Genomic DNA, 26,537 nt, shown 5'->3' with positions numbered 1-26,537 from the left:
TGGCTTTGGATCGGCTCAGCTCTGGTCACTGTGGTCACTTGGGGAGTGAACCAACAGACGTAAGATGTTTTTGTCCCTCCTCTCTGTAAATCTGACTTTCAAATAAAAGTAAATAAATCTTTTTTTTTTTAAATAAAGTAATAAAAACGAAGAATAAAACGATTCAAACATCCCTTCCCCCAGAGTTAATATTCGGGTATATATTCGTCACAGCCTGCTAAAAATGTTTTTAAAAAGCTTGCACTCCGTATATTTTTCGAATAACTACCTTTCTTTTCCATTGATGTCATGAGTTACATTTCTTTGTGGATAGGGCAAAAGAAGGAAATCTGTTCACATTTCTTTGCAAGATGTTTCTAGAAAGGTTTTTGCTCAAATTGGAAGAGATGAAAAATTAGTAGTACTTACCTGCAATTCACATTGTTTGTGCGGCAAAGCTTAAACTGTATGGCAGAGCTTAAACTGAACATCTTTTCTAATAAGAATACATGGACATTTTTTATATTTTTGTATTTCCTTGTAGTCACCGGTATGTACGTTGGCTGGTACAGGAGACAGACCAAAACTAAATTTGCACTGTCTGGTGCATATAGAGTCAAGTCTGAGGTCACTTCAGGCCAAGTTTCTTGGGAACTCCCTAACTAGGCCTCTAGATCAGAATCTCACCACAGGGAAAAATCACAGAATGTGTGGTCCGACCTTGGAGTGCATGTACTGGGGCTGGGCCTCCTCAGCTGCTGATGTCTGTGCCGTGGACAGCATGCCCAGATGCACACTGGGACACGACAACCAGCTCATTACTCAAAGGAAGGGTCAAGAGAGACAAGAGACCTCTCATTTCTGGTTCGCTCCTCAAAAGCCCCCCACGCTAGCACCCAGAAACCCACTCCAGCCTCCCACGTAGATATCAGGTACCCAGATACTGGAACCATCACTTCAACCTCCCAGGCTGCGCACAGGCAGAAAGCGGGAACCCAGAGCCCCAGCAGGAGCTGGAGGCAGGACTCGATCCCAGGGCGTGAGCGGGCTGCCCTTAGTAGCGTTTTAACCACCAGGGCAAATGCCGGCTCACCCACCCGCCAACTTTCTTTCTGATACCTCTGTTCCTATAGCCTCAATTTGTGTAAACTTAAATCCTTCGTGCTGTAGGACTGAGGGAAAACCTTCGGGTAAAACCCTAGAGGGGAAAAGAGGGAAGCGGAACCCAAGTGAAAGAAGAACAGAAGCTGAAGCAGAGGAGGAGGGATTTCAAGATTGCACAAAAGTCGGTTGGGTTTACTGGGAGGACAGGAAGGACTCGAGAGAAGATTTTTCCACCATGGCGGGACCTGTCAGCTTACGAGAGCTCCTTATGGGAGCCTCGGCTTGGAGCGGCGCAGAAAGTCCCGGAGAGTCCGCGCCAGAGGGCGGAGCGAGCGGTGCTGGCGGACCCGATCCTCCGTGGCGAGAGGATGAGATCTGCGTGGTGGGAATCTTTGGAAAGACGGCTCTGCGCCTGAACTCGGAGAAGTTCTCTTTAGTGAACACCGTGTGCGACCGACAGGTCTTTCCTCTGTTTCGCCACCAGGATCCCGGGGACCCTGGCCCTGGGATCCGGACCGAGCCTGGCAGCGCTGGGGAGGCTGGCGGAGCCGGGGATGCTGGGGCTGCCTCCGGGGACCCCATTCGGGGAGGCGCGTCTGCCGCGGAGGCTAGCCGACCTGATGCGGGTGCGCAGGATTACAGCCTGCTGCAGGCCTATTACAACCAGGAGAGCAAAGTCCTTTATCTTCTTCTCACTTCCATCTGTGACAACTCGCAGCTGCTGCGGGCTTGCCGGGCTCTGCAGAGCGGGGAAGCCGGAGGTGGCCTCTCTTTACCTCACGCGGAGACGCACGAGTTCTGGAAGCACCAGGAGAAGTTGCAGTGCCTCAGTCTCCTTTACCTTTTCTCCGTCTGTCACATCCTGCTCCTGGTCCACCCCACCTGCTCGTTCGATATCACCTATGATCGCGTGTTCAGGGCCCTGGATGGACTAAGACAGAAAGTCCTGCCCCTCCTCAAAACAGCCATTAAAGATTGTCCTGTGGGCAAAGACTGGAAGCTGAACTGCCGACCCTGCCCACCCAGACTCCTTTTCCTCTTCCAACTCAATGGCGCCCTCAAGGTCGAACCCCCTCGGAACCAAGATCCAGCTCACCCAGATAAACCCAAAAAGCATTCTCCCAAAAGGAGACTGCAGCATGCCCTGGAGGACCAAATCTACAGAATCTTCCGGAAGAGTCGTGTCTTGACTAACCAGAGTATCAACTGTCTCTTCACCGTGCCTGCCAACCAAGCTTTTGTGTACATAGTCCCTGGCAGCCAGGAGGAAGATCCCATAGGCATGTTGCTGGACCAACTGAGGAGTCATTGTACTGTTAAGGACCCAGAGTCTCTGCTGGTACCCGCCACTCTCTCTGGGCCCAGGCGATATCAGGTGATGCGACAGCACAATCGCCAGCCCCTGTCCTTCCACACCGACAGCAGCAGCAGTTCCAGTTCTTCGGGCCAACTGGTGGACTTCACGCTCCGGGAGTTCCTGTGGCAGCACGTGGAGCTAGTCTTGAGCAAGAAAGGTTTTGATGACAGCGTGGGCAGGAATCCTCAGCCTTCTCATTTTGAACTCCCCACGTATCAGAAGTGGGTCTCTGCAGCTGCCAAGCTGTATGAAGTGGCTATAGACGGGAAAGAGGAGGACGTGAGTTCACCCACTGGGGAGTTAACATCGAAGATTTTAAGCAGTATTAAAGTCTTGGAAGGGTTTTTGGATATTGACACGAAATTCTCGGAAAACCGCTGCCAAAAAGCTTTACCCATGGCTCACAGCGCTTACCAGTCGAATCTGCCTCATAACTACACAATGACTGTTCATAAGAATCAGCTGGCACAGGCGCTGCGCGTGTACAGCCAGCATGCCAGAGGTCCAGCCTTTCACAAATACGCCATGCAATTACACGAGGACTGCTACAAATTTTGGAGCAATGGCCATCAGCTCTGTGAGGAGAGGAGTTTAACGGATCAGCACTGCGTTCATAAATTTCACTCATTGCCTAAATCAGGTAGCGAACATTTTTTTTCAGCATTTTGAAATCAAAAGCTCGAGCTTTGTTTTTATGCTCGTTTCAGGGTAGTTCATGATGTATTTTTAAAAGAGCCTTGCATTAACTTAGCAGCATCAGCTGTAGGTTTTCTCTTTTCACTGAGAAAAAAGCAAAATCCCAGCTGTGACTATTTTCTTGTTTTCTTGTAATGAAAGATTTAGCACTGTTGGTCAAGATTTAAAAATTGCATATTAATAACTTTCTTTTTGGAGAATTTGTTGAACTAAAATAAATACAGTGGTGTGTAAGGTCACCATAATGATGATAGTAGAAGGAAAGATTCACTTAGAAACTTGAAACTTTAGATTAAAAATATATGTTATGTATTTACTCCTTTTGTTATATGTATTCAGTTAGGGTTTTATGTTGGGGAATGTGTTTCTTATTATCTCTAAAGAACTATTTGGAGTATTTTGAGATTCAATGTTGTCAGAATGGCCAAGTAAATTTGATTCTGCATTGTTTTTGTGAAATGCATTGTGACTGTTGTATTTTTTTAGGAGAAAAGCCAGAGGCTGATCGAAACCCTCCTGTATTATATCACAATAGCCGGGCTCGATCCACAGGTGCCTGTAACTGTGGCAGGAAGCAGGCGCCTCGAGATGATCCCTTTGATATAAAGGCAGCTAATTATGACTTCTATCAGGTAGAGACCAAATTTTTCTTTCTTCTTTCTTTTCTTGCTAAATATCTGAGTAAAAGCATACATCATTTTCAAAAGCAAAATACCTAAAAGAGTAAATGCAGTTAAAGTGTGAGATATAAAGAAGAGTTGTTTTTACATACTCTTTTGTTTTTCCTCTTCTGTAGCTTCTGGAAGAAAAATGTTGTGGAAAATTGGATCATATCAATTTCCCAGTATTTGAACCAAGTACTCCAGATCCCGCTCCTGCCAAAAATGAATCCTCTCCTGCCCCTCCAGATTCAGATGCTGATAAACTAAAGGAAAAAGAACCTCAAACCCAGGGAGAGAGCACAAGCTTAAGTTTAGCTTTGAGTCTGGGCCAGTCTACAGACAGCTTGGGTACCTATCCAGCTGACCCACAAGCAGGAGGCGACAATCCAGAAGTTCATGGTCAAGGAGAAGTCAAAACAGAGAAAAGACCAAACCTGGTTGATCGACAGGCATCCACAGTTGAATACCTCCCAGGCATGTTACATTCAAATTGCCCTAAAGGTCTCCTACCCAAATTCTCCAGCTGGTCTTTGGTCAAACTTGGCCCTGCCAAATCTTACAACTTTCATACAGGTTTGGACCAACAGGGCTTCATTCCAGGAACAAACTATCTGATGCCTTGGGACATTGTCATCAGGACTAGAGCTGAGGAAGAAGGAGACTTAGATACAAATTCATGGCCCGCTCCAAATAAAGCTATCCCTGGAAAGAGAAGTGCAGTTGTAATGGGAAGAGGAAGACGGCGCGATGACATAGCCAGGGCCTTTGTGGGCTTTGAGTATGAAGATTCCCGAGGTCGGAGATTCATGTGCTCAGGACCTGACAAGGTCATGAAAGTGATGGGAAGTGGGCCAAAGGAGTCAGCCTTAAAAGCTCTCAACAGCGATATGCCCTTGTATATTCTGTCATCGTCCCAGGGCCGAGGGCTTAAACCACATTATGCTCAGCTCATGAGGCTTTTTGTAGTGGTTCCTGATGCTCCTTTGCAGATAATACTCATGCCTCAGGTAAGAATAGAATTTTCTCTTGTTTTGAAAAGTATAGGATAAAACGAAAGCTGTTTGTTTCATTGACTAAATCTTAAATTTAATTGCCTTTTTAAATCTAGTGTCATGTTTCTTAAACTGTAGGGGACTAGTGTTATGGTACAGCAGGTTAAACTGCCTCTTGGGGTGCCTGCATCTTATATTAGAGTACAGGTTCAAGTCTCAGCTACTTCAGTTGTGATCCAACAGCCTGATAATGTGCCTGGGAAGACAGCAGATGATGGGCCAAGTACTTGGATCCTTGCTACCCTACTGAGAGAATGAATGGAGTTCTGGGCTGCTAATTATTGGCCTGAGCTGAACCCTGCCTATTGCAACTATTTGGGGATTGAACTAACAGATGGAAGATTCTCTGTTCTCCTTATCTCTTATTCTTTCTTTCAACTAAACAACTAAATCTTACAAAAAGAGAGAGAATATTTTTATCAACTTTCATCATTTGTTTCAGAATCTGTGGAAAAGCAAGGTAACATTTGAGACTACACAATACAGTAGTGGATATGATTAGAAATAGGAGTGTACCCGTGTCTGCTTAGTCTTATGTGCTTTTTTGAACTTACTGCTTGAGCATTTATCTTTCAGGTTTTTATTTTTTACAGGGAACTGTAAAAATAATTGTATTACCTGTATTTTTCAGGTCCAGCCAGGCCCACCACCATGTCCAGTATTTTATCCAGAAAAGCAGGAAATCACTCTACCACCTGATGGGCTTTGGGTTCTGAGGTTTCCTTATGCATATGTGACTGAGAGGGGACCTTGCTTCCCTCCCAAGGAAAATGTACAGTTAATGAGCTACAAGGTGCTCCGTGGGGTTCTTAAAGCAGTAACACAGTAAGAGTTTTCCAGCCAGTATAATTTTAACGTGAGCTGGTTTTTGTTTTTGATGGGTTGTGGATTATTATTATTTTTTTTTTTCAGTATATGTATTCCATGTTTTCCTAAGCCCAAAATGTGTTTTGGTTACAGGAGTTCAGTATTTGGACAATAATTGTTCTACTATTTCATGGTATCACTGGTATTTATTGTAAATAAAGTAACAACTTCCAAATAAAGATGGATTGTTCTTGAAAAAAGAAAGGAATATATCGTTAATACCTCTTTTTTCTTGTTTTTGTTTCCACTGTACATAATAAAATGTGTTTTTATTGTAACTGAATTTTGTATAATCATGTTGAACCCAAACTGTTTTGGTTAAAATGATGTTCTAGCGGGAATTTTCTTTAATTCACTGCTCTGCGGGATTATCTTCGAAACAGAATGATCCATGAGGTAATCTGGTAATGCAACAAAGGCTGATTGGACTTAACTGCAAACAAACAGAAAACATCTGGTGTTTTGCTCACAGTTCTGGTACTTTAGATTATTTTGTTCTTACTGTATCATTCTTGAAATGATGAGACATCGCATCTTTATCTTTATTTTTATTGCAAAGTCAGACAAACAGGGAGGAGGAAAGACATAGAGGAAGATCATTCGTCTGATGATTCACTCTCCAAGTTACTGCAACAGCCAAAGCTGAGCCGATCAGAAGCCAGGAGCCAGGAACCTCCTCCAGGTCTCCCATGTGGGTGCAGAGTCCCAAGGCTTTGGGCTGCCCTTGACCCGCTTTCCCAGGCCGCAAGCAGGGAGCTGGATGGGAAGAAGCACTCCCAGGATTAGAACCGGTGCCCATATGGGATCCTGATGCAAAGAAGGTGAGGACTTTAGCCATTAGGCCATTACGCTGGGCCCGAGACACCACATCTTAAATGAGTCCTAACAAGGTAAAAAGAAATCTTTAAAAAAATTTAGTTTTGGGCCCGGCGCGGTGGCGCAAGTGGTTAAGTCCTCGCCTTGCACGCCCGGGATCCCATATGGGCGCCGGTTCTAATCCCGGCAGCCCCGCTTCCCTTCCAGCTCCCTGCCTGTGGCCTGGGAAAGCAGTTGAGGACGGCCCAAAGCTTTGGGACCCTGCACCCGCGTGGGAGACCCGGAAGAGGCTCCTGGCTTCGGATCGGCATAGTATCGACCCGTTGCGGCTCACTTGGGGAGTGAATCATCGGATGGAAGATCTTCCTCTCTGTATCTCCTCTCTGTATATCCGTCTTTCCAATAAAAAATAATAAAAATAAATCTTTAAAAAAAAAAAAAACAAAAAAACAAAAAAAATTTAGTTTTATATACATTTTCATTTTTTTATTGGAAAGTCAGATATACACACCGAAGGAGAAACATAGAGGAAGATCATCTACTAATTCACCCCCCAAGTGGCTACAACAGCCAGAGCTTAGCCGATCCGAAGCCAGCAGCCAGGAGCTTCTTTTGGGTCTCCCATAAGGGTACTGTTTGAACTGTATCTTGGTAATAATAAGCAGGAAAAGACCTCTGAAGAACAAAAAATAAAGAAAATTAGAAAAATCATGCTGGGTAAATCTGGCTCCTAAATGTAGCGATAGCTGCTCTTATTATAACTATTGTTTAATGAATAAAATACAGTAGTAATAGTTATTTCGTGGATATCCACTTGTTAGGTCCTTTACTAAGTACTTCACACACATCACTTCTACTCCTCAAATCACTGCAGGGTAGACATTATTCCTATTTTCCAGATGAGGAAATTAAAGCTTGAAGTGGTTAAATAATTTATCCAAGGTCACACAGCTGAGGAATACCTACCCAGAATTTAAATTCAGAGTTCTGATTTTAAAACTGTAGTCTTTCAAATGTATAGCCTTATATTATAAGAATGAAAACTGAGGGCCTGGTACAGTAGCCTAATGGCTACAGTCCTCACCTTGCATGTGCTGGGATCCCATATGGGCACTGGTTTGTATCTTGGCTGCTCCACTTCCCACCAGATTCCTGCTTGTGGCCTGGGAAAGCAGTGGAGGATGGCCCAAAGCCTTGGAACCCTACACCCACATGGGAGACCCAGAGGAGGCTCCTGGCTTCAGATCAGCTCAGCTCCAGCTGTTGTGGTCACTTGGGGAGTGAACAAGTAGATGGAAGGTCATTTTCTTTATCTCCTTCTCCCATAAATCTGACTTTCCAATAATAAATGATAAAAAAAAAAAAAAAAAAAAAAGCAAATCAGGGCTTGGTGCAATAGCCTAGCAGCTGAAGTCCTCGCCTTGCACATGCAAGGATCCCATATGGGCACTGATTCATGTCCCAGTGGCCCCCCTTCTGATTTAGTTTCCTGCTTGTGACCTGGGAAAGCAGTTGCAGACAGCCCGAAGCCTTGGGACCCTGCACCCATGTGGGAGACCCAGAAGAAGCTCCTGGCTCCTGGCTTTGGATCGATGAAGCTCTAGCCAAATAAAACATTTATATATTTAACTTCTTTTAAAATTATTACCATCATTCTATGATACAGTTCCACAGGCCCTGGGATTTCCCATCCCCTACACCCCCACCAAATTCCCCTATATTATTACTTTAGCGTAGCTCTTCATGAACAGTTACTGGTTTATCCTTGTGGGCATGGACAGTGGCATAGAGTCCAGCATCCTATTGTCCCAGCCACTCCATTTCTCATGCAGCTCACTGCTTGTGGCCTGGGAAGGAAGTGGAGTATAGCCCCAAACCTTCAGACACCGCACACATTTGGGAGGCCTAGAACAATTTCCTTGTCTATCCTGAGAAGTGGCAAATATTGCTACACTTGGGCTCTGCAGAGTTTTTCACAAAAGCTGGCTAATAGTTTAAAATTTTTATTTTTGTCTTTTGAAATTTACTTATGTTCAAACTTTTTTTTTTGAAAGATATATTTATTTAAAAGTTAGAGATGGAGAAGAGAGAAAGAGCCCTTCCATCTGCTGGTTCACTGCTCAAATGGCCACAAACAAAGCTGAGCCAGGAACCAGCGGCTTTTAGAAGAGCATCCACATAGGCAGCAGGGGCCCAACCACTTGGGGGCAGGAGAGAGACAGAATGAGAATAAAACTTCCATTCACTAGATCACTCCCCACATGGCTGCAATAGGCAGCACTGGGCCAGGCCAGAGTCAGGGACCAGCAGCTCCATCCTGGTCTTCCACATGAGCGCTGGGGACCTTAGTACTTGGGTCATCTGCTGCCTTCCTAGATGTGGTAGTAAGATTGGCAGTCAGGAGTGGAACTGATACTTCCATATGGGATATGGGCATCCCAAGGGGTGGCTTAGCATGCTCTGCCACAATGCTAGGCACCCAGATCTTTCCCCTTTGAGAAAATCAATACAAGGCTGTCTAACTCTTTGGATTAAACCACAACTGGCGCTCTTGTCATATAACATCAGCCCCTGGCTTTGTCACCTTGAATAAGCTACTTAAACTCTTTGCACTTCAGTGTTTTCTTTACAAACATGCCAGTTGTTGCTGATTTTTTTTCAAGGCTTTTCTTCCCCTAATTTATTTTTATGTCAGTTTCATCTCATTGTTTAAATAATGTGTTATTAACTTTGGAGCAACTTATTTCCCTCACAATGTGACTTCTTTGTTGTCCAAGCCATCTCTGCCCATTTTGGTTTAATTCAAAAAACTTAAAAACACTTTTCTAGAATTTTAACTTGCCTGCCTTGTTAGTGCTAATTTTCTCACGCTTTCAACAAGGTGTATGTGCTTCTGTTGTGGGGGTAGGATTCCCCAGCTGGGTTTACTCCAAATTCTTGTCTCCGTGTGAGAGAAGAATTCAAAGAGATGCTTTTGCGCACTAAAGATAGCAGGACTTATTTACAGGGATAGTATACATTCAGACTTGAATACAAGAAGTTCTTCTATGAGCGAAGTAGCATCTGCTGTTCCTACTCACAATTCAGGCTGTTCCAAAGTTTATAGAACAGCAAGTGGGAGGGCCCTGAGCAAATATACATATAGTACAGATTTTAGAGCTTCTGTGCAAATGGAGATCTCCAGGAAGGTACAGCATCTTCTCATGCAGCCAATATACACGTGGTCATCATGCGTGTGAGGCTCGGGTGCCTGATGGGCACTCAAGTGCCAGCAGCCACGTTGGATAAAAACAGAACAGGCAGGCATGTTAGCAGTGCAAGGCTGCAGCCCGGAGACTGCTGGAAGTCTCTCAGCTGTGTTCCCCTCGCCAGCTCCTTTCCCAGCTCACATCCTGCTCATCCGAAAAATAGTCGTCACATTCATGGAAGAGTGGAGTGCAGAGGAAAAGCTTTACCCTCCTTGGATGCAATAACTGAGGACTTTTTTCCTTAAAGATTTATTTTTATTGGAAAGATATACAGAGATGAGGAGAGACAAAGGGGAAGATCTTCCATCTGATGATTCACTGCTCAAGCAGTCGCAATGTTGAGCTGAGCCGAACTGAAGCCAGGAGCTTCTTCCAGGTCTCTCAGGTGGGTACAGGGTCCCAAGGCTTTGGGTCATCCTTGACTGCTTTCCCAGCCCATTGACAGGGAGTTGATGGGAGGCAAAGCCACCAGGATTAGAACCGGCACCCATATGGGATCCCAGTGCATTCAAGGCGAGAACTTAAGCTGCTAGGCTATCATTCCAGGCCCAAGGACTTTCAAAGTAAACTGACAGGGCCCAGCAGCGTGGCCTAGCAGCTGAAGTCCTCACCTTGAACATGCCAGGATCCCATATGGGCACCGTTTCTAGTCCCACTGGCTCTACTTACCATCCAGCTCCTTGCTTGTGGCCTGGGAAAGCAGTCGAGGATGGCCCAAAGCCTTGGGACCCTGCATCCGCGTGGGAGATCCTGAAGAAACTCCTGGTTCCTGACTTCAGATTGGCTCAGGTCTAGCCATTGTGGTCACTTGGGGAGTGAATCAATGGATGGAAGATCTCCTTTCTGTCTCTCTTCCTCTCTGTATTTCTGACATTGCAATAAAAATAAATCAATCTTTAAAAAAAATAAAAAGCCAGAATATTAAGTTAAATAAGAAAATCATGGAAGAAAAAAGCTGGAATACCTGAGAACGAAGATCATTAATAGGCTGTCAGAGTTGGAAGTTATTGTCAAAACCTCCTCATTGTGAAATGAGGAAGAAGGAAGATGAAGAAGGGAGTGATTTACTCAAGGTCAGAATGAAAAATCAAGTCACAAAATTTTAAATTGTCATTCTGCTTTCTACATCTGGAAAACACAGACATTTTCTTCTTGCCAAAATGCATCCCTTGGGGTTTGCTTTCTTTGCACTGAAATGTTACTCTTGGAGTTTTAGTAGTCTGGAATGCGTGGGATGAAAATGAAACAGCAGAGTTCTGGAATTTAGTTTTTACAGCCTTTCTAGGACTCCTAAATGTGAACTTAACAGCCTGCCAAAGTTTCCTTGGATTTGTAAATTGATTATTTCAGTGCTAACGGTGCATCAGGCATGGGTACTGCACGTCCTTAGTAAAAGGCAGAGCAGAGGATCCAGTCTTAAGTCTCTTGTCTCAAGAACTATATGATATAGGTGACCGTAGAGAAAATTCTGAGACAAATGAAGGGCTCTATTTGTTCAACCAAACTTCCAACGGGAACAATTTCTTGGATTTCAGACAGATGCGGAATCCTTCTTTTTGACAGGAGTCTTGCGGCTTCCCTCCTGGAGAGAGGGCGAAGTCACTCCCACGCCTGCACCTCCTCGCCTCAGTGTGGCGCTTCTGGACCGCAGGGCTGGGTGACCAGCGCTCACTACAGGACCTGGGCAGACGCCTGCCCGGGCGCCGCCGTGCGCCTGCGCGTCCCCCTTTGTTGCTTGGCGCTGGGGTCGGGCTGCGCCTGCGTAGTGAAGCGGCCCCACAAGTGCGCTGCAGCGCTCGCAGCGGCGGGGGGCGAGCCGACCTCGAGCAGCCGCCGCTGCCGTTGCCGAGTTCAGAGGGACCGGAGCCGGTAGACTTCGCCCAGGGTGCCGAGATGTCGTCCACCGCCGCTTTGTATCTTCTGTCTACTCTCGGAGGCTACTTGGTGACCTCATTCTTGTTGCTTAAATACCCGACCTTGCTGCACCAGAGGAAGAAGCAGCGATTCCTCAGTAAACACATCTCTCACCGCGGAGGTGAGAGGGGTCCCCAGAATCCGGGGGCGGAGGGGGAAAGGGAAGGCTGTTTCTCCCAGGGAGAACTTAAGGGTCCTTTGGGGCTTCCACAGCACGCAGCCGGATGGAAATAGACGCGAGGGTTTGAGGGAGAGTGTGGTAGGAATAGAAGGCGTCCTCGCAGGGAAGGCTGTGGGAAGAGATGTCGTCCTGAGGGAGGGAAAAGAAAAGCGAGTTCGAGCCATGGTGGGGCTTCTCTGAAGAAGGAACGACCTGGGTGAGACTGAAGGGTGGGTACAGGCAAGGAAGGTCGCAGGGTCCCTTCTGGGCAGCAAAGCATGAGGGGGAACTCGGGGCAGAACCGAGGGCACGGGCGGCGGAGGAGGGGGTGCCTGGCACGGCCGGCCGGGAGCGGAGCCGGTGGCCCAGCCTGCTGGACCCGGGGAGAGGGGCCCGGCTGAGCCCCTACACGGCCCTGGAGCGGGTTGCAACCCGGGTGCCTGCGGTGCCTGGGGCCGGCCCCACCCCCAGCTCCCAGCACGGGTGATGGAGAAGGGGAGAGCTCCAAACCAGAGACGTTTCCCAAGGTCACAGGGAGAGCTTGGGCTAAACGGGAGCAGGACCTGAATGAAGGGTCTTGGTGCTCAGGGGTTCAACCCTCGCACCTGGTTTTGTTTGTTGAATTGAGCACCATCCCACATTCTACACCACGTGGGTTTGGTTTATGACAAGATGGTATCCTTTAAAGAAAGCAAAGACAAGGGCTTCCGCTCACCACCCCGAAAAGTATCGTGCTAAAATAAGCCGAGATAGTTCCCCCTCCCCTTTAATTCCCAGATAATGGGCCCAAGTCTTTGTCTCCTCATTATTGTGTAATAATGTGACTTCATTTCAAGCATAATGTCTAAAATATTACGAGACAGAATTATTTCATCAAATTCGTCTGTTCTTCAGGGATGAATGTTGAACGAGTAAAATTGCTTGGGTTTACAGTGTGTTGCTTGACATGGTAAATGTTAGGTATTTACAGTAAACTCGATTTAGTGCCATTAAATGGTCAGGAATAAAGTTTTAGCCGTCACAGAAGCACATTATGGTTATTCTACATAATCTTGATAATTTTATCAGATGGTTCTGCTAAGTGACTTGTGTAGTTGCCCTCCTCTTCCCCTCATGAAACGCTTCACTTTTACAGTTGTTCACTAAATGCTGTGTTATTGTGTAATTGATTCCTGTCTGTGGGATGACATAATCGCCAGCACTGCACCTTCAACCATTAAAACAAGGGACCAACTTTCAGTAGTCTAGTTGTTGCCATGGGAGCAATTTCCAGTTCTGGGGAGAAGCAGTACATCCTGCAGTTGTGTTTACTGATTCACCAAAAGAAAAAAGTGCTGGCTAAAAACCATAAATCCAAACCAGGTTTCTGTTTGAAAAGAAATACAAGTAGTCTTTGAAATGCGGTGATATCGTACAGGTGAAAAAAGCACTCCGTGTGTGATAGCACGTCAGGGCTAGTGTCAAAGCCAAGCCAAGGTGGATGGATCATGAATTCTCGTTTACTGTTGCAAATACTCTAAACATGTTTCATTCCTAGGTGTAAAGTCATTTCGATATCGTTTCTTAGGTTAAAACTCTGATTCATTATTCCAGTATTTGTGTGTTCAGAGATGTAACTGAGCCTTCTGTGGGAAGCTGGGTAATTATCTACAGATTCTTTTATGTATTTCATTTTTTATCCATATCATGGGCCTACTGGGACTATTATTCCCATATGTTAGTGCTTAAGATGTTTTTTGGAATGTATGTACCAAGGAATGCAGTTGAAACCTTACTGAAGGGGGATATGTTTATCAAGAAACACTTTGCAACTCAAGATACTACATTTCTGGAAAATCAGTGACATAGGCACCAGAAAGGAGATATTCTGTTGATTGCTTTTTTTTTTTTTTTCTTCACCTTGGCCTCAGGTAAATCCTTTAACCCATCAGCACAGGAGCAAATTGAATCAGCAAAGGGTTTTCATCCTTGGCCAATTGCTTTTTTTTAAAAAAAAAATTTATATGCATTTTTATTGGAAAGTCAGATATACAAAGAGGAGGAGAGACAGAGGAAGATCTTCCGTCCGATGATCTACTCTGCAAGTGGCCGCAACAGCTGGAGCTGCGCCGATCCAAAGCCAGGAGCCAGGAGCTTCCTCCAGGTCTCCAAGGCCTTGGGTCATCCTCGACTGCTTCCCCAGGCCAGGCCCGCATTGATTGCTTTTTAAGTTTTGTCTTGGACACTGATTACAGTTGCTGGGCTCTGTGAAATTGCTAACATTTGGGCTTCTTGGTTGCACTAACTGAAAATGTTTGATTTTTCTTATAATTCAGATGTGTGGCCATTCCAATGTTGATACTTTGATTATTCTATATACATAAAGTATGTGCACCTAAATTGGTATAAGTTGAAACTGTAAATGTATATACTATTATGCCTACTACAAGAGCGTTATGATAAAGATTTAAATCACCTTATCAGAGTTCAGATCTGTTTATAGTTAACTTTGGGAATAAGCTATAGTTATCTATAAAATGGGAACCATTTACCCTGCTTTTTAAAAATGTAGTGTGTGCATATATATATATATATATATTTTTTTTTGAGTTTACATTGTTTTGCATTTTAGTCAGTGCCTTGCTTCATTCCTTTGATTGGTACCCTGATCAGGCAAATCACAACTGTGGAACTGTTTAGAAATGTGAATGCATGATGTTAGCAGCATGACATAGTAGAGTAAGCCTCTGCCTGTGGTGCTGGTATTCCATATAGGCAATAGTTCAAGTCCCAGCTGCTCTGCTTCGGACCCAGCTCCCTGTTTATGGCCTGGGAAAGCAATGGAGGATGATTCAAGTTCTTCGATTTCTGTACCCATGTGGGAAACCTGGAGAGAAAACTCCAAGCTCCTGGATTTGAATCAGCTCAGCTGATTTGAATCAGTGTTACAGCCATATGGGGTGTGAACCAGTGGATGAAGATCCCTGGAATTGTATTTTGCCATAAACTGTTAAATTGATAGAGAGGAAGTAAGATCACTTATGTTTTCAAAGTTGTTTGTCTTTTACTAAGATTGATTTTTCTTTTTCTTTTTTTTTAAAGACTTCTTTTTATTTTAACAGCAGATTTATAGAGAGGAGAGACACAGATCTTCCATCACATCATCTGGTTTACTCCCTCAGTGGCCACAATGGTTGGAGCTGGGCCAGGCTGAAGCCAGGAGCTTGGAGCCTCCTTGGGCTCTCTGATATGGGTGCACGGCACGCCCAGGCACATCAGCAGGGAGTTGGATCAGAAGTGGAGCAGCTGGCACTAAGAAAAAAAACATTGCCCCTATGGAATCTGGCATCTCAGGCAGAAGCTTAATCTAGTACGTGCCAGTCCTTTTAAAATTTTTTTGCCTTGTTAGTAGGAAATATTCTGTTTGAAAACTTCAGTGCAATAGACCTTGTTGTTGCCTTTCTAAAGCATACATTACACACATCCCTAGGCATTTCTAAGATTTATTTGATTTATTTGAAAGATAAAAAAGAAGGATACAGAAGAGCTCTTTTTTTTAAGTAATTTATTTTTATTGGAAAGGCAGATTTACAGAGACAAGGAGATACAAAGAAAAGGATCTTCTTTCCACTGGTTCACTCCCCGGATGACCACAACTGGCTGGAGCTGAATGGATTCAAAGTCTGGAGCTGGTGGGCCCAGCACAGTAGATAGTAGATAAAGTCCTCGCCTTGCATGTGCTGGGATCCCATGTGAGCACCAGTTCTAATCCCAGCAGCCCCACTTCCCATCCAGCTCCCTGCTTGTGGCCTGGAAGGCAGTTGAGGACAGCCCAAAGCCTTGGAACCCTGCACCCTCGTGCAGGGTTCTGATTGGTTCAGCTTCAGCCGTTGCGACTGCTTGGGGAGTGAAACATCCGACGGAAGATCTTCTTCTCTTCTCTCCTCCTCTCTGTATATCTGACTTTGCAATCAAAATAAATAAATCTTTAACAAAAGACAGGAAAAAAAGAAAAATATTTTACAGCTTTTAGTTAGTATGTATAATGCTAGTTGACTCTTCACCTGGTATGTAATATTATTATTTTTTTAGATTTATCTTTTTATTGCAAAAGCATATGGTATTTTTTTTATCAAGTAAGAAAACTTTTAATCACCATTTAAACCATTCAGACAAGATTATGTAATAAAATAATTCTACAAGTTGTGTATTTTATTGCAATTTCCTCTGGAAGGAATATCCCTCCCTGACCTTTCCTTAAAAGTGTTTAGCATATACAATCAACGCAGAACCAGAAAAATTGCTTTGCTCTGTCCCACAGTTAGAGGAACTTGTCAGAAGAAAGTTCCAGTCGCCTCACTGCTACTTTATGCGATAATCTTCAGGTGGAGAACATACTCTTGGGAAAGCCTCTATTTCTTGTGTGTATTCATCAAGTCGTTTAGGTACTTTGCCTGGCTGAGAAAGTTCTTCCACTAAATTTTTAAGAATATCTTCTGGAATATTATTATCTGGAATAAGATGTAGTCGTTGCATCATTGTTCTTCTGTGAAGGCTTTTGGGCAGCATGCCATAAACAGCTAATTTTACAATTGCCACTGGATTGTGCTGGTGAAGCTCAGCAGCTGTTACTTGTCTAAATCCACCTGGGTAGCCAGTATGTGAGGAGTATACTTTCTGCTCCCATTTGTTTCCAGAAAATGCAATGTGTCTTGTGTTCATTATGACAACATGATGGCCACGGTCACTCAGTTGATGGTATATAGGCTTGGAGTCCTTGGAGTTTCATCGATGCTAGGGCTGCAAGTTTTCCAGGAGGCTGCATTTTCCCATCTAAGAGATACCACATTTGGGCAAAAGTGGTCCATTGCTGGGACGCCTTGGAGAAACTGGACATGCTCCCCAGGCGGCTCTCTCACCGGCACATGGCCCAGTTGCACAGCTTTACAGACCCAGCATATGGTATTTTTATCAATCAGTATATTCACATCAGCGTCTACCTTCATTTTTTCATTGTGATATTAATTATTCCAGTGAATGGACATTGACTGAGTTCCTAATCTTCAGTAGTTATATGATAACAGGAATGATGACAATTACAGGGTTCTTTATTTCCACTGAATGTTCACTATAGTATTTCATTGAACTTAAGACTACATTATAAGATGCACAGTTTTTAAGTACTATGTTTTTTATTTGTTTTGTTTTTTGAGATTTATTTATTTTCATTAGAAAGGCAGAGTTACTGAGAGAAGGAGGGACAGAAAAAAAGATCTTCCATCCTTTGGTTCACTCCCCAAGTGGCCTCAACGGCCAGAGCTAAGCCAATCTGAATCCAGGAGCTAGGAACTTTTTCCTGGTCTTTCAGATGGGTGCTTGGTTCCAAGGCTTTGGGCCACCTTCCATTGCTTTCTTAGGCCACAAGCAGTGAGCTAGATGACAAATGTTGCAGCTGGTACACAAACCGGTGTCCATATGGGATCCTGAAGCTTGGAGGTGGGGAATTAGCCAATTGGGCTATTGCACCAGGCCCAATTTTTAGCTACTGTTAAGAGAAATGACTGAGAGTTAAGTTATTACATGTTACTCCTTGTAAAATATGTTCTAACTTTAGAGATGTTAAAAAGTGAAAATCTGTCAGTTTTTAGAGCTTATGATGTATGGCACTTTGTATGTTAACTCATTGAATTATGCCAGTCCTGTTTGATGGGTAGTATCTCTATCCCCATTCTCACACTTAAGTAAGCTCAACTGTAGAGGTTGGATAACATAAGGTCACTCAAGTGTATTTTTAGATTTTTACTTATGTATTTGAGAGACAAATAGGTAGAAACAGAGAGCTCCTGTCCTCCCATTCTCTCTCCTAAAATGTCCTTGAATTCCAAAGGACTGAAAGAGTCAAGAACTCAGTCCAGGTCTCCCAAGGATAGCAGGAACCCATTTAGTTGAGTCATCTTGTTGCTTTTGGGGTCTGCTTTAGCAGAAAGCTGTCAAGAACCAAAGCTGGGTGTTGAACCTGGGCTTTCTGATATGGGTTGTGAGCATCTTAGCCAGGGGCCTAACCACTAGAACAAATTGCCTGACCTGCAAGTATTATCCATATTTGAATAGACCAACCATCCTAATTCCAGTTTCACTCTCAGAAACTGCACCATAGTGCCTTTTATGAAGGTAATTAAACAGGAGCTGATGTTAGGGTGCAGCATGTTAAGCCACAGCCTGGAATACCAGGATCCCACATGAGTGCTGGTTCAAGTCTTGGCTGTTCCACTTCTCATGTAGTTCCCTTCTAATGTACCTGAGAAAATGTACCTGAGAATGGTGACCTAAGTAAGTACATATGCCCCAACCACCCATGTGGGAGATCCAGATGGAGCTCTAGGCTGTTAGCCTGGTCCAGCCCTGGCCGTTACATACATTTAGCTAGTGCAAGATTTCTTTTTTCTCTGCCTCTCCTTTTCTCTGTAATTCTGACTATCTTTCTTTTTAAGATTTTTTTTTTTTTTTAATTTTGATCAGAAAGGCAGATTTACAGAGTGGACACAAAAAGATCACCCATCCACTGGCTCACTCTCCAAATGGCCACAACAGCTGTAGCAGAGAAGCTGATTTGAAGTCAGGAGCTTCTTCTGGGTCTCTCAGACGGGTGCAGGGTCCCAAGACTTTGGGCCATGCTTCTGTACTTTGCCAGGCCACAAGCAGGGAGCTGGATGGGAAGTGGTACAGCTGGCACATGAACCGCCTCTTATATGGGCTGTCTATGCGTGGAGATGGAGGGTTAGTTAGCCTGTGAGCCAACCTGCTAGCCCTCTTAACTTTCAAATAAATATTTTTTTTAAAGTAATTAACACCATCAACTTTTATGCAATTCATGGGAATGGGGCAAAATAGCATACTCTATAGTATAACAAATACCTTGGTAGATATATGCGCAAGAGACTACAGAAAGACAGAAGAAAGAATAAGTCTGAAGAGATGTGTGTGTACCAAGTTTTCTGTCTTTCCTTTGGTAAACAAGCAGATGTTATAGCCTAAAAATCAGATTTAGTTTCTAACCTTCTTGTGTTGATGTAACTTTTTACCATTATATTTTTAAAAACACTTCTATTTTGTGTCTACATGATAAGTAAACATTAGGACTTGTTAGATGTATTTTGTTAGATTTTGAAAAAATAAATTGTTCATGGGCTGGCATTGTGGCATAGTGGGTAATGGTGCTATCTGTGATGCTGGCATCCAATATTGATTCTGGTTTGTGTTCCTGCTGCTTCACTTCCATTACTTGCTCCTTGCTAATGGCCCGGGAAAAGAAGCATATGATGGCCCAAGCGTTTGTACCTTTGGTACCTGCACAGGAGACCTAGATGCAGCTCCTGGCTTCTGGTTTTAGCCTGGCCCAGCACTAGCTATTGTGGCTATCTGTAGAGTAAGCCAGTGAATGGAAAGTCTGTCTCTGATCTTCCTGTCTCTATAGCTCTGCCTTTCAGATAAACAGATCATATCTATATATCTGTATATTTAGATACTGTTCAAAATGCTAAGTAAGTGAAGTTTGGTTTTTATATTTTCACAGGTGCTGGAGAAAATTTGGAAAACACAATGGCAGCCTTTCATCAGTAAGTGTATGAAAGTATTCTTTTAAAAACAGCTTAAAGTGAGGTTGAGTCAAAAAGTGCAGTGTATACATACAACATTCAGTTGTGACAGTGAGTCCTATTTTATTAAAATCACTCTTAGAGAAAAAAAAATCACTCTTTTAAAATTCAATCAGTCTGAAGTGTTACAAAGACTGTTTGGCTTCTGTAGAACTGAAAAACCAGTTTGAAGCTTTGGGTAGTCAAAAGATATCATAGTCCCAAAGCTGGAGATAAAAAAGAAAGACATTTGCAACAAAGAACGTACTGTGTATCATGCTAATTAGTCTTGGAGAAAAAGAGAAAATGAAACAGCTGTTACATCTTCTGCTGTTTATGAATAGGATTATGTGTCCTTGTATCCAGTAGTTTTTGTACAGACCTGAACCTGCTGTCTGATTTTCTTTCTTGGGGACCTTATGGCTGTTAAGCTTACTTTCCTTAAATACAGCAGATTTTAAAAGATTCTACTTACACTTGATCTGTATTTCATGGAGATGTCTTTTCTGAGAAGCAGCAGGAGAGAGACAGGAAAGCTCAGGGGTAGATGTCTCTCTGTGCTTAGAGGCAGCACTTAACACTGGTTGCTGGTGAGAATGCTGGTCAACTTTTGCTGAAAAAGAGAACAGGGACTGTGAAAAGTTAAACCCAGTGAAAGACATTATTCTTAGGCAATTTGGGAGCCATTTTAAAATATATCTAAGATTGGGAGAATCTGACTTCAGGTTTTGTTTTGCATTTTACTATTGATGATATCCTGAAGGGGTACCTGTCACAGCTAGCTCTTAAGATGCAGCTTGGGACACCTGCACCCCACGTGAGAGTGTCTGAATTTGCATCTCAGCTCTGTTCTTGACTTCAGCACACTGGGAAGAAGCAGTCTTGGCTCCTGCTGCTGAGTCCCTGCTATCCATGCAGAAGGCACGTATTGAGGCTCCTGGCTTCAGCCTGGCCTTGCCCTGCCTCTTACAGACATTTGGGGAATAAACTGGAAGATGGGAGGTACTTGTATGTTTTCAAATGTATACTTTAAGATCTGTGTAGTTATTTGAAAGTTGAGTTATGTGTGTGTGTATGTGTATACATACGGAGAGAGAATCTTCCATCTACTGGTTCACCCCCCAGATGACTACAACAGTGTGTGGGCTGGGCCAGGCTGCAGCAAGGAACCAGGAGCTTCATCCAGATCTCCTATGTGGGTGCAGGGGCCAGCGCTTGGACCATCTTCTGCTGTTTTCTCCCATGCTATTAGCAGGAAGCTGGATTGAAAGTGGAGCAGTCTTGACACAAACCAGTGCCCATGTGGGATGCCAGTGCTACAGGCAGTTGGCTTTACTTGCTATGCCACAGCATAAGCCTCATATTTTGTTCTTTTTTAAAGGGACCTTAGGGCTTATTTTTCCTGTTACTAGATCCAAAGGAACTACTTCTCCACAGTCTGGGTTCATCTCAATGCTTGTTTTCCTTATATTTGTCATCTTTTATTCTTTAATAAGTTCATGAAAATGTGGAAATTTTTAAGAAGCTTACTTTGAGATCAAAAACTTTTGAAATTTATACTTTTTTTCATGATACACATTTTCCATGAATTTTTAAAAGATCTTTTGTGTAATATAGAATCTTTAACTACAATCTCTAAAACCTCTTATAAGAATATATTTTTTTTCCCTTCAGTCATCGAATATGCAACTGAATGCTTTAAATTACTTTCAGTTACTTTTTTTTAACCTAGATTGTATACCTGGCTAGCTAGGTGCAGCTAAATGTAGATATATATGTAATTTTACATTTGCAGATTCCTCTGAGCTACATGTATATATGTAAACACATACAGTATAATTTATCATTTGTTGCCTGATGTAGCTGACTTGGGAGTAATAGCTCCTAAATTTGTGTGATTCTGGTACCCTCTATGTTTGAAATAAATTATTTGTTAAAGTTGTTCTCTACATTCTTTAACAATTTTTATCAAAAATACTAGATTTGAGGATAAGTATGATATATATGAAAATATCACAATTTGAATCTTAAATTTTTGATTCTCTGAAATGTTTTTATCTTTTAATTAATTTTTTATTAAAGTTTTATTTATTCATTTGAAAGGCACAAAGACAGAAACAGAGATAGAAAGAAAAATTTTGCATGTGCTGGAAAGTTCCAAATGCTGTCAATAACCAAAGTTGGGCCAGGCCAAAGAAAGGAACCAGAAACTCCATCTGGACCTTTCACTGGAGCAGCAGGGACTCAACCATTTGGGCTCTCATGATGCCTCAAAGGCACATTAGCAGAAATCTGCAGTAGAGCTAAAATTGGATCCCAGACACTCCAGTATGAGATTTATGTGTCCCAAATGGCAGCTTAAACCATCATGCCACAATGCTCATTTCTACTTTTACTTATTCGAAAGGCAGAATAGGAGAAAGATTGCTTTTCTGTTAATTCACTTCCCAGAGGAGTGAAGAGAAGTAGCTGCATCTCATACTTTATTCATTTATTTACTTGAAAGGCAGAGACAGTGTATGTGAGAGACAAATACAACTCCCACCTATTGGTTCCCTCCCCAGACACCCATGTGAGTCAGGGCTAGGCTAGGCCAAAGGTGGAAGGAAGCCAGGAACTCAGTTCACATCTACCACCCTGGCAGCCAGGACTATCACCTGCTGTCTCTCAGTGAAGCGGGAATCTGAAATAGAGCTAGAACTTTTTGGTTTTGTTTTGTTTTTAGATTTTATTTTATATTGGAAATTCAGATATACAGAGAGGAGGAGAGACAGAGAGGAATATTTTCCATCTGCTGATTCACTCCCCAAGTGGCCACACGGCTGGTGCTGTGCCAATCCGAAGCCAGGAGTCAGGCACCAGAAGCTTCTTCTAGGTCTCCCACACAGGTGCAGGGTCCCAAGGCTTTGGGCTATCATTGACTGCTTTCCCAGGCCACAAGCAGGGAGCTGGATGGGAAGTGGGGCTGCTGGAATTAGAAGTGGTGCCTATATGGGACCCCAGCATGTTTAAGGTGAGGACTTTAGCCACTAGGCTCCATGCCTGGCCCGAGTTGGAACCTAAACCCAGACATTCTGCTATGGGATGCGGCCATACCAGCTGGTGCCTTTAACCACTATGTCAAATGCTAGTCCTTCATACTTAAAAACAAACAAAACTCTTTAATGTGTTTTTAAAAATGCTTTCATACATACCATCTCCCATATGTTATAAGTATGGTGGCTCTTCTGTTATTTCTTGAAAAGCAGGAATCTTTTTTTCTTTAAATTTTTATTTTTGATGATGTTTACATGCTTGGTCAGGGTTCAAGGGTTAGAGGAAAGTGGGTGAAAGCATTGCTTTCAAATTTTCTTTTTCTTCCTCCTATATCTCAGGGAAGGGGGGATATAAGGGGAGAAGCGATACCCAGCCTCCCTACTACCTCAGTACCGGGGATGGGGAACGACCACCAAATATCAGTGTCTCTAATGTGGAGCATGCTCCGAGGGTTCTGCCAGGTGGCTTTGATGGTTCTGAAATGCTCTTGATTGCTGAACCAAGGATAAGGAAATTCTTCCAAGTTCCATTGGCTGACATAGTCCAGCTTAGAGTCTCTGTTTGCCCAGATATATGCTGTCAATGCTTGGTTAGGGTAGTTGTCCAATTTGTTCTGCTCCCCTTCCTCTGCTATAGCACCAGATGTCCTCCACAGGCCCCAGTGAACTTCCCTATGTTCCATGTGCATTAGGACATGCTGTCCTCTGTTCCGTTTTATCCACTGAGGAGGACCAGTTCTGACACAGTTCTGAAACATGCACTCTACGGTCATTTCACCGATCCGGCAATTCTTCCCATTTGTTAGTGTTCTGAGTTCAGCAATTTGGTTGGGGAGATCCTCAAAGAGACCTCATCTTATGTGTGCTAACCCTTATGTGTGCTTGCTGGTACAGGGTCCAACTCAGCCCATCACCCTCATCAGCCTGTGCACAAGCTGGTAGTTGCAGTTGCTGGGTCAGTTATGTATCCAGCCGCATCTCTTATGCAAACCGATGGATTCTGTGGCCCAGACCAACCCAGCCCACTACACACTCAGCCCTCACATACGCCAGTGAGAAATGTAGTCTAGTTGGAGCAGCCCCCAATAATCCCCACCAGGCCTGCCCCCAACCCTAGTTCTTGTGCTTGTTAGTATGTGCAGCAGACTGGTCCAGTCTGTCCCACATTCCGTTCAGCTCTCATACACATCAATGGCCATTGGAGCCTACGTCAACCTAACTGACCCCACTATCCAGTCCACACTCATGCTGGCAGGTGCCATCTCCTGTCTAGCCAGACCCTCCTCTACTCCTGGTTCTCATGCTCACCCGTGGAATCTTCTGGGAGTTGCAACCCATCAAAGGGGTTCCCGCAGTTTCCCTACTAGGCTTATTCCTATTCCCGGATCTTGCATTCTCCAGGTGGTTCTGCAGTCTAGCTTGACAGGATTTGCCCATAGTCCCAGCACTTGCCAGCTGATGCTGCAGCAAAGCCCAGCCAGCCTACACTTACCTCATGCATGCGCTGGTGGATATAGTCGGTTAGCTCAGCCTGGATGTCCCCCAGCCTGACTGCAGGCCTGATCTGTCCCCAGTCCCAGATATGCTCACCAGTGGGAGCAGTGGCCTAGCAGGGAATCCTGCACTGCCCTCTTACCAGGCTTGCACCACTCCCCCCAGGTCTCACATGTACTGCCATGGCCCAGTCTGACATAGCCTGTCTTACCTTAGCATTTGCTGGTGGGTGCTACAGCCTGACTGGCCTGGTCTGTGCCCAGTTCCAGCTTATACTGGTGGGGTACTGCAGCCTAGCCCGGCCCAGTCAGCCCCTAGTCCTGGCCCTAATGTGAACTGGCTGGTATTGCAGGCCAACTTGGCCTGTCCTGCATCCCATCCGGGTTCTCTGCCAGTGGGTATTATGAACAGCCCAACCTGGCCTGCCCCTAGACCTGATTTATACATATGCCAGCAGGTACTGTAACCTGGCCTGATCTGGGCTGCTTCCAGCCTTGGTTCTAGAGTTCAGATACAGGGACTGCATCATGATAGAGTTCTCCAAGCTCCTGTATCAGTTCTGCTCCCAATGGATTATCTCACCTATTCTGGTGGGTCCTTGACCCAGACTGACCTAGTCCACTTCCCATCCTGGCAGGAACAGTGGCCTTGCCCAACCGGTCCACACCCATTCCAGTTCTCACTGTTGGGTGTTACAACCCAGCCACGCCCAGACACAGCTCTCACGCAATTCAGCGAGAGCCAAGACCTAGCCCAGACCGTCCTACACTCACCCTGGTTCTCATGAGCACCAGTGGGTGCACCAGTCTGGCACACCCCAGACCCAGTCCACACCCATGCTGAGGAAGACTGCAACCATGTTCAGCCCAGATTGCTGCCCCTATTCTGGCTCTCATGCTAGCCAATGGGAACCATAATCCAGCCAGGGCATTCCCTTTGCTCCCCAACCAGCCCTGATCCCAGCCATAGCTTTTGGGTGTGCCAATGGTTGTTCTGACCCAGGTCAGCGTAGCCTATCCGACGTCTTGACCTTTGCCGTAAGATGCTGTAGCCTGGCCTGTCCTGGTGCACCCTCAGTCTCATCTTTCACTGGCAGATGCTGCAGCCTAGCCCTGCCCAGTCTCCTTCCATTCCTGACTCATGCAAACCAGTAGGTATGACCCACACTCCTGCCTGGCTCCTGCACAGCATAAGGTTTGATCTGATCTGCCCAACTCCAAAACCAACCCACACACTTTCCATCGAATGGAACCATCTTGCCTGGCCTGACCAACACTCAGGTCTGAATCACATGCTCACCAGCAGGAGCTATGGCCTACTAGGGGAGTTTCCCAAGTTCCCCCACCAAGCCTACTCCCAGACCAAGATCTCACACATGCCAGAAGGTGCTAGGTCTGTACCGCCTTACTGACGCCTCCGTCCTGGCTTGTATATGGGGCTAGGTGTATGGCCCGGCCATCCCCACATCCTGTTCTTGGGTGTGTCTGCGGGTGCTGCAGACACAGGAATCTTTTTACCCATGTCTCCATTTCTCATATCAGACTCAGGCTCTGGCACTGCTGTAGTGGGGCATTCGTGGACACAACAGGAGGTTAGGCACATGGCCTACTGGCTAATGTGTCCAGATTTCATGTCTGGATCCTGGTCCCTACACCAGCTTCTTGTCTGTGGAGGTGCTGGAAGGCAGAGGCGATGACTGAAGGAATTCCACGTGGGAGTCCTGGATTAAGTTCCCAGCACGTAACTTTGATGTCAGCCTGGCACTGTCATGGGCATTTTGGGGAGTTAGCAGTGGATGGAATGAACTCTGTCTTCATCTTTTTTTCAAATAAATGAAATTGATAATGACATAAAAAACCAGAGCAGAATATTAGCAAAACAACCAAACAAACAGATAAAATCCCTTTCCTAGTAAGGTTAGAGCCAAATGCTAAGGAATCATGGTAGACACATACAATTATACAGGTATCACTAAGCCCTTAAACATGTAAAGTCTGGTTCTTAAGGGCTCATTAAAACAGGTTATTAAACCAGGCCACTTTTGTAAGGGCCCATAGGACAATGTGATCCTTGTAGTATTAATATGACTAGGGGAAGGAAGAAAGCAAATTGTATCAGCAATAGCTGAAAGTATAAGTTGGCCGTTAGTCAAAGTAATTAATCGGTGACCTGGTTTTCATGATTTTTTTAAAAAAAATATCTAATTAATATAATACTAATTGTCCCATCCATTAAATGGGACAAATAATACAACCTCAATATAATGAGTAAGAGAGCTTCCAATAACTTCCTCAACACATAAGTTATTAGGTATTGTTGCTGTGGAATTTTATTTTCCACATCTGTTAGAGCTAAAATATAATTTTTTCTTTTTCTGGAAATGTTGAAGGCTTGGTTCCTTTTTTCTTGTGTTTGACATGAGCTTGTCAGAAATTTAGCCATAAAATATGTACTGTTTCAGTAAACTTCCTTTGGGACTAGGGAGAGGAGCTTTCTCTGGTCCTAGCCTGGTTCCGACTTTGGGTCCCCACCCTCTCTCA

The 26,537-nt window shown here is 44.3% G+C and overlaps 2 protein-coding genes, 1 non-coding gene and 1 pseudogene across 4 annotated transcripts in view; 2 read left to right on the top strand and 2 right to left on the bottom strand.

Annotated features, from left to right (window-relative positions):
* The first annotated feature begins 1,302 nt into the window (after positions 1 to 1,302).
* On the top strand, positions 1,303 to 6,261 carry SMG8 (SMG8 nonsense mediated mRNA decay factor). The gene is made up of 4 exons (XM_041001229.1): positions 1,303 to 3,080; positions 3,623 to 3,768; positions 3,933 to 4,805; positions 5,482 to 6,261. The coding sequence occupies exons 1-4, from the start codon at positions 1,319 to 1,321 to the stop codon at positions 5,677 to 5,679; spliced, it is 2,979 nt and encodes a 992-aa protein (XP_040857163.1). The 5' UTR covers positions 1,303 to 1,318; the 3' UTR covers positions 5,680 to 6,261.
* Positions 6,262 to 11,590: 5,329 nt separating this feature from the next.
* Positions 11,591 to 26,537, top strand: part of GDPD1 (glycerophosphodiester phosphodiesterase domain containing 1) — a 29,963-nt gene continuing 15,016 nt past the window's right edge. The window contains exons 1-2 of one of the 2 annotated variants that reach the window (XM_041001077.1): positions 11,591 to 11,816; positions 19,408 to 19,450. In XM_041001077.1, coding sequence (XP_040857011.1) covers positions 11,675 to 11,816; positions 19,408 to 19,450 — 185 coding nt within the window. In that variant the 5' untranslated portion in view covers positions 11,591 to 11,674. The remainder of the gene's footprint in view (positions 11,817 to 19,407; positions 19,451 to 26,537) is intronic. The other variant, XR_005885930.1, reaches the window with a different exon arrangement.
* On the bottom strand, positions 13,757 to 13,830 carry LOC121170581. Its single transcript, XR_005886007.1, has one exon. It is a non-coding gene; the product is annotated as a small nucleolar RNA SNORD93 (small nucleolar RNA).
* Positions 16,174 to 16,731, bottom strand: LOC121170126 (annotated as a pseudogene).

Source organism: Ochotona curzoniae, unplaced genomic scaffold, assembly GCF_017591425.1.
Source record: "Ochotona curzoniae isolate NIBS_2020 unplaced genomic scaffold, NIBS_Ocur_1.0 scaffold_2453, whole genome shotgun sequence".
NCBI lineage: Eukaryota > Metazoa > Chordata > Mammalia > Lagomorpha > Ochotonidae > Ochotona > Ochotona curzoniae.
This window is presented reverse-complemented; position numbering and strand designations above follow the sequence as displayed.